General features: G+C 47.8%; 1 protein-coding gene across 1 annotated transcript; it reads right to left on the bottom strand.

Annotated features, from left to right (window-relative positions):
- Window positions 1-2,026: 2,026 nt before the first annotated feature.
- Window positions 2,027-6,302, bottom strand: LOC140205369 (dual specificity protein phosphatase 14-like). The gene is made up of 2 exons (XM_072272963.1): window positions 6,229-6,302; window positions 2,027-3,247 (listed from the first exon to the last, which is right to left on the bottom strand). The coding sequence occupies exon 2, from the start codon at window positions 3,240-3,242 to the stop codon at window positions 2,568-2,570; it is 675 nt and encodes a 224-aa protein (XP_072129064.1). The 5' UTR covers window positions 3,243-3,247; window positions 6,229-6,302; the 3' UTR covers window positions 2,027-2,567.
- Window positions 6,303-6,615: the final 313 nt, after the last annotated feature.

The following is a 6,615-nucleotide window of genomic DNA, read 5'->3' as shown; positions in this document are numbered from 1 at the left end:
GGAGCAGACTCGATGGGCTGAATGGCCTAATTCTGCTCCTATGTCTTATTATACCCTCAGGCTGAGACTGTGCACTATCCCTTATCTCATTACTCCAAGACTGACACCAGTGGGCCATCCCTTACATCATTACACCCTGAGCAATCCAGTAAGTTATTACACTGAGACTGAGACGAATGTGTTAACCCTTACCTCATTACACTCTGAGACTGATCAGTGTGCTATGCATTACGTCACTACACTGAGACTGAAACCAGTGTGCTATCCCTTAGGTCATTACACCCTGAGCAATCCAGTAAGTCATTACACCGTGAGACTGAGACTCGTGACCTATCCTTTATGTCATTACACCGAGACTGAGACCAGTGTAATATGCCTTATATCATTATACTGAGACTGAGATCAGTGTGTAATCCCTTACGACATTACACTGAGACCGAGACCAGTGTGCCAATCCCTTCCGTCAATGCAGCCTGAGACTGAAACCAGTGTTCGATGCCTTATGTCATTACACCCTGAGACAGGGAGCTGTGCACAATCCCTTACATCATTGCAATGACACTGATACCAGTGTGCTATTCCCCCATGTCATTTCAACCTGGAACTGAGATCAGTGCGTTAACCCTTGATTTGTCAGGCAATATTTTCCCTTGTTGAAACTATGTTAACTACAGCCTATTTTATCATGAGCCTCCAAGTACCCAAGACCTTATCCTTAATAATTGACTCTAATATCTTCCTAGCCACTGAGGTCAGACTAACTGGCCTATAGTTTCCTTTCTTTTGCCTCTTGTTTCTTACAGTGGAGTGACATTTGCAATTTTCCAATCTACTGGAACCATTTCAGAATCTTGTGATTCTTGAAAGATCATTACTAATGTCTCTACAAGGTCTTTAGCCACCTCTTTTGACTCTGGGGTGTACACCATCTGGTCCAGGTGACATATTTATCTTCAGACCTTTCAGCTTTCAAAGAACCTTCTCTCTAGTCATGGTAACTTCACACACTTCATGACACCTGACACATGGAACTTCCACCATACAGCTAGTGTTCCAGAGTGAAGACTGATGCAAAATACTTACTCAGTTCGTCCACCATTTCCTTGTCCCCTATTACTACCTCTCCAGCATCATTTTCCAGTGGGCTGATATTGACTCTTGCCCCTCTTTTACATTTTGTGCATCTGAAGAAAGCAACAGCCCAGTCCATCACAGGAAAAGCCTTCTCCACCTCTGAGTGCATTTAGAGGGAGCGCTGCCATAAGAAAACAGTAGCCTTGATCAAGGCGTCCCACCGTTCAAGGCATACTCTTTTCTCACTGCTGCCATTGGGAAAGATGTACATCATACTTTTAACGTCATAAACTAGCGCGTTGTTTGTTATGTCTCCCTGCTCACTGTGAAACGGAGGCACCTCTTTCTCCCTTATTAGGGAGAGGGAGAACCTGTGGTATGTCAAATTTCGGGTGAACAAGCAGTCTTTGGGGTAACTATAAGTCTGTGTCTTTGCTGTTGCTTTACTCATGCTGGAGTGCTTGGTGGCGGGTGCTGGTTCTTTTTCCTACCACGGGGGAGGGGGGATCGTGCTTGCTGCCGCTTACATGCTGGAAGGAGGGGAGCTGGGGAGACTTTGGGGTTCTAACATTTAACTGTCATTCATTCTTTGGGACACTCCTCTGGTTTTGTGGATGGTTGTGAAGAAAAAGCATTTCAGGATGTATATTGTTTACATTTCTCTGACATTAAATTGCACCCTTTGAAATGTTTAAAGATTTATGAGGATGTTGCTGGGACTTGAGGAACTGAGTTATGGAGAGAGGTTGGGTAGTTTGGGACTTTGTTCCTAGCAGCATAGTAAACTGAGGATTGATTTTATTGAGGTGATTAAAACCATGAGGGGCATAGGCAGAGTAAATGCAGACATTCTTTTACCCCAGGGTTGGGCATTCAAGAACAGAGGAAGCAGGCTTAAGGTAAGAGGGGAGAAATTTAATAGGGACCCAGTGGGCAACTTTTTCGACCCGGGGGTAGTCCATATATGAAACATGCTGCCAGAGGAAGCGGTTGAGTAGGTACATTAATAACATTTAAAATACACTTAGAAGGTACACAGAGAGAAGAGGTTTAGAGAATTTAGCTTGGTTGTGGCATCTTGGTTGGCATGTACCAGTTGGGCTGAAAGGCTTATTTCTGTGTCACAGAACTCTGTACAGCAGTGGTTCAAGGAGGTGAATCTTGAGGGGCAATTAGTGATGTGGAATAAACACTGGCAAGCTCCCTACCTTCCTGCAGGACAATTAGGTGTGTGTGAGAAATACTGGCACAACTGTAGCTTCTGAAGAATGATCAGGGACGGGTGATAAATGCTGGTACATCCCCATTTTCCCCTGAAAAACAATAATCTATTTCCCTTTCTGCCATACTGGGTGGTGGCAGGAAGGGAGATGATCCCCAACCCCTCTGACCCTAGACATCTCTCCCTCACCTCCGTCTACCCACAATTCCCTCCTTCTAGCTCAAGAAAGCAGCAGTGGCTCTGATAAGGTTTTTTCTCTCTCTCTGTTTCATCAGAAGGCCCAGTAGGGCAGTAGACCATGCCCCTCCTGCAGATAGAGGTCAGGGGCCAAGCCCAGGGGGGTAGGCACCATGCGAACGCTGTTCCTGCCGAAGAGCCGCCTCTCGTAGTCAATCAGCTGACGCCAGAAGCCGAGGTTGGGGTGGATGATGGGGCGGCGGGAGCGGAGCCAACGGTAGGCCTCGCGCAGGCTCTGTCCATGGTATTTCATCAGGTAGGCCAGGCAGAGGGTGGGGGAACGGCTAATGCCTGCTGCACAATGCACCAGGGTCCGTCCCCCCCGTCGGGACACCTGCCAGATCCGGTCTGCCACCAAGTCAAAGTAGAGGGAGAGGGGAGCGTGAGGCAGGTCCGGTAAGGGCACTTGTAAGTACTCAAGGCCTGGCCAGCGAGGGCCGTTCATCTCCAGCGTAGCGTTCACCACACAGGTGATGCCTCGGTTGCGAAGGGCCTGGCCATCTGAGGCCACAGTCCCGCCGCTCAGGAAGAGGGAGGGTGTGACCTGAGAAAGGGGAGACAGGGAGCCGAGGGGCGGGGAAAAGAGGGGCAGAGTGAGGGGTGGAGGACGGGAGGGATGTGGAGGAGGGGGCAGAGAGACAGAAGGGTGGCCCTGGGACTTAGGCAGGAGGAAGCTGAGGGGCCGCATTGCCATAGAGGCGTGTGTCATTGGAGCTGTGGGAGGGGGTGGAGGGAGGGAGAGAGGAGAGGGATGGGAGGCAATGGAGGGGTTAGATGGAGGGAGACAGGTGGAGAGAGAGGGAGATATAGGGGAAAGTGATGGAGTGGGAGGGGGATGGAGGGAGAAGATGGAGGGAGAAGTTGGGGGAAGAGAAAGGCAGGGAAGGGGTGAGACAGAGGGAAGGTGGGGATAGACAGAGTGATGGGGTACAGGGTTGAGAAGGGAAAGATGGAGGAAAAGGAGAGAGAGAGTGGAAGTGAGAGACAGTAAGTGCGTGGGGGAAGAGTGAAAGAGGAGGAGGGTGCAGAGGTAGGGAGGGTGAATGGTCGGAAGGTGGGAGGGGTAGAAGGAGGGAGGGGGAAGGAGAGAGAGCAGAAGGGGGAGGGAAGGTAGGCCGGAGAGGCGGTGATGGGGGAGTGGGAAAAGTGGAGAGAAAACAGAGAGGGAGGAGTAAAAGGAAGGGAGGGTGGATGTTGAGGGGATAGGGAAGGATGAGAGGGAGGTGGAGCAAGAGCAAGTGAGAGGGTGGGAAAGGGAGTGATAAGTGATGAGGAGGAGGGGGTAGAGAGGAGTGGGGAAGAAGACCGAGCGTGAGGGATTGGGAGAGAAAGGGAGAGGGAGGGGGAGGGGGAGGCAAGAGTAGTGGGTGAAGGGGTGGGAGAGAGAAAGATTAGAGGTAAAGCTTCAATCGTTACTGACCCCTCAGTGCCTTCCAACCCAAACACATCTTGTGTTGTCTAACCTCCACTGTAACCCTGAGACCTCTGACCCTGTACGCCCACCCTCTGACTTCCCCTGGCCAACATCCTGTTCATTTTGAGACCCCAACACCCCATCACCACCCCCTCTCAAACCTCTTTCTAACAGAATCTTAATCACCTCTATCACCACTCCCAGCAGCACATTCCAGGCACCCACCAATCTCTGTGTAAAGAGAAACTTGTCCCACACATCTCATTTAAACGTACCTCCTCTCATCTTAAATTAGACTTTTCTACTTTGGAGCGTCTATTCTATCTAAACATCTTGTAACCTGATAAACTTCTGTCAGGTCTCCCCTCAGCTTTTGTTGTTTCAGAGAAAGCAGCCCAAGTTTGCCCAATCTCTGCTCATAGCTCATGCCCTCTAATCCAGGTAGCCTCCCGGTGAATCTCTTCTACACCCTCTCCAAAGCCCCCACACCCTTCCTGCAATGGGGTGAGCAGAACTGAATGCGATACTCGAGATACAGCCTGACCAGAGTTTTATAAAGGTGAAATGTAAGTACCTGACTCTTGAACTGTCTTGAATAATAAAGGCAAGTATGCAATATGCCTTCTTTACTACCCTCTCAACCTGCGGCGGCCACTTTCAGGGAGGGTGATGTGTTAATGGAACAAGATGCCAGAGGAAGATTAATTCATAAGATTGAAAAGACACTTAGATAGGTACATGGATAGGGGGCAAACGTGGGCAGAGGGGATCTTGGTTGGTATGGAGCAGATGGGCCGAAAGGTCTGTTTCTGTCTGTATAACTTGGTGACTTTCCAGTTTTAGCTGTGGGACTCACCCTCCTCCATCCAGTCAGAGTTTTGCCGTCCCCTCCACATCCTATTTGCATGCCTATATCTTACTCACTAAATCTGCATAACTTTCTCCCAAATTTTGCTTGCTGTAGGGGAAGGAATGGTGAGGGCTAGTAACTAGTAAATAGGAAAGTGGATTGTGTGAATGTGGTAATGGGGAGCCTCCATCAAAGCCTAGAAATAGAGACATTGAGTGCAACAGTGATGACTCAAGGTTCAGGAACGTCAGTGTGCACCTATTGTAATAGAAAATTGGATTTACTGTTAACTATGTTAGGCTTGTGGATAATTATTTTATTCTGTATTTAATACTTAATATGTTACTTAATTAAATTATTCTGAAACTGTTGCTCTTGTGAAAAGTTAGTTTCACTGTTGATCAGTTTCTGCACAATCTCATAAACTGAGATGGTAAAAGTTGTACCCTAACAGTCACCTATTCACCAAATTGCCATGTCACCTCCAAAACTTTCCTGTAGCTATCCAACTTCTCAACAAAAGTCACTGAGGTGTAATACCCTAATTGTCCCTGCACAACATCCATTAAATGGTCTTTCCAGATCTCCATGTTCTGTTGATGTGTATATGTTGGCCTTTATTTAAGTTTGATTGTTAATATTTGTGCATGTGACCATTCTGCTAATTGTTGATTGCTCATGGATGTTTGCACTATTGTCATGTAGATGGCTGGTTGCTGTTGTGTTGGCTGTTATGATATTGTCCTGTGGTTTATGTTTAGAATCCAACCACAATCAATTCTGGTACATTTCACATACTGACAAAAAAGTGATCCTGGTTCTGAAAATTCCAGTTCAGATAGATCAGCTTTGACTGGTCTGCTGGTGTGATCCAGTGGATTTGAACACCAAGTCCATATGATCTTTTAGTTTGCTCCGACATCTACTACACCAAACATGAGGAAATCTGCAGATTTCCTACACTGCACTACTCTACTACACTAAAGCCTGTTCAGTTCACATGTGGTAATAAGCCAGTTTACTCAATCTACCTCATTGTGGTCCTCGCAGCTTACTGTCTGCCTGCACTGCCTTCTCTGTAACTGTAACACTTTATTCTGCACTCGGTTATTGTTTGACTTTGTACCACCTCAATGTAATGAACTGATTTGTGTGGATGGTATATAAGACGTTACATGAGATAATAATGTCCAAGTGTCTCTTAAATATTGTTAATGTACCTCCCTCCACTTCCTCTGGCAACTTGTTTCGATACGGACCACCGTCTGCGTGAAGAAGCTCCCTTTGATATCTCTGTTAAATCCCCCACCTCTGGTCTTAAACCTACTCCTCTGATATGCGGCAACTCCCCACCTCACTGGCGAAAAAGCCTGTGTGCTTTCACCCCGTCTGTTCTTCTGATTTAGGTCAACACCCGTCCCTCCTCCTCACCTGCTATCGAACACCTTCTGGACAGCAGGAGAGTTGTCTGATGTCCGGCTCTTGTTGTCTGACGAATCCGCCCAACTACACTTTCACACTGCGGAGCTGAAACTGGGGCATTCTCGGGATAGGTGAAACAAACGCCCGTCTCCGTGGCAACCGCCGGGGGCGGGGTCACAGCTCAAGCTCCATTCCCCAAAGCGCCAGAGCAGGAGGTGGGTATTCCGTGAGGGGATACTCTCCAGCTTTATCTTGGACTCCGGGAACAGAAACTTTACCCAAGCTCCGGGACAACTACAGAGAAGTTCGCGAAAGTTTTCTCCAATGGCTTTGTTAACAGTTATCCCGGAGCTTCGGTAAACTTTTTATAGTTTTATATTCAATTACCCTGGTGTT

This window comes from Mobula birostris, chromosome 11 (assembly GCF_030028105.1).
Source record: "Mobula birostris isolate sMobBir1 chromosome 11, sMobBir1.hap1, whole genome shotgun sequence".
Taxonomy (NCBI): Eukaryota; Metazoa; Chordata; class Chondrichthyes; order Myliobatiformes; family Myliobatidae; genus Mobula; species Mobula birostris.
The sequence above is the reverse complement of the archived record's forward strand: the minus strand, read 5'-3'. Positions and strand labels throughout refer to the sequence as shown.

Bases quoted from the DNA above. Each gene is read 5' to 3' on its own strand.
- LOC140205369 (XM_072272963.1), bottom strand. From the start codon at position 3,242: ATGACACACGCCTCTATGGCAATGCGGCCCCTCAGCTTCCTCCTGCCT.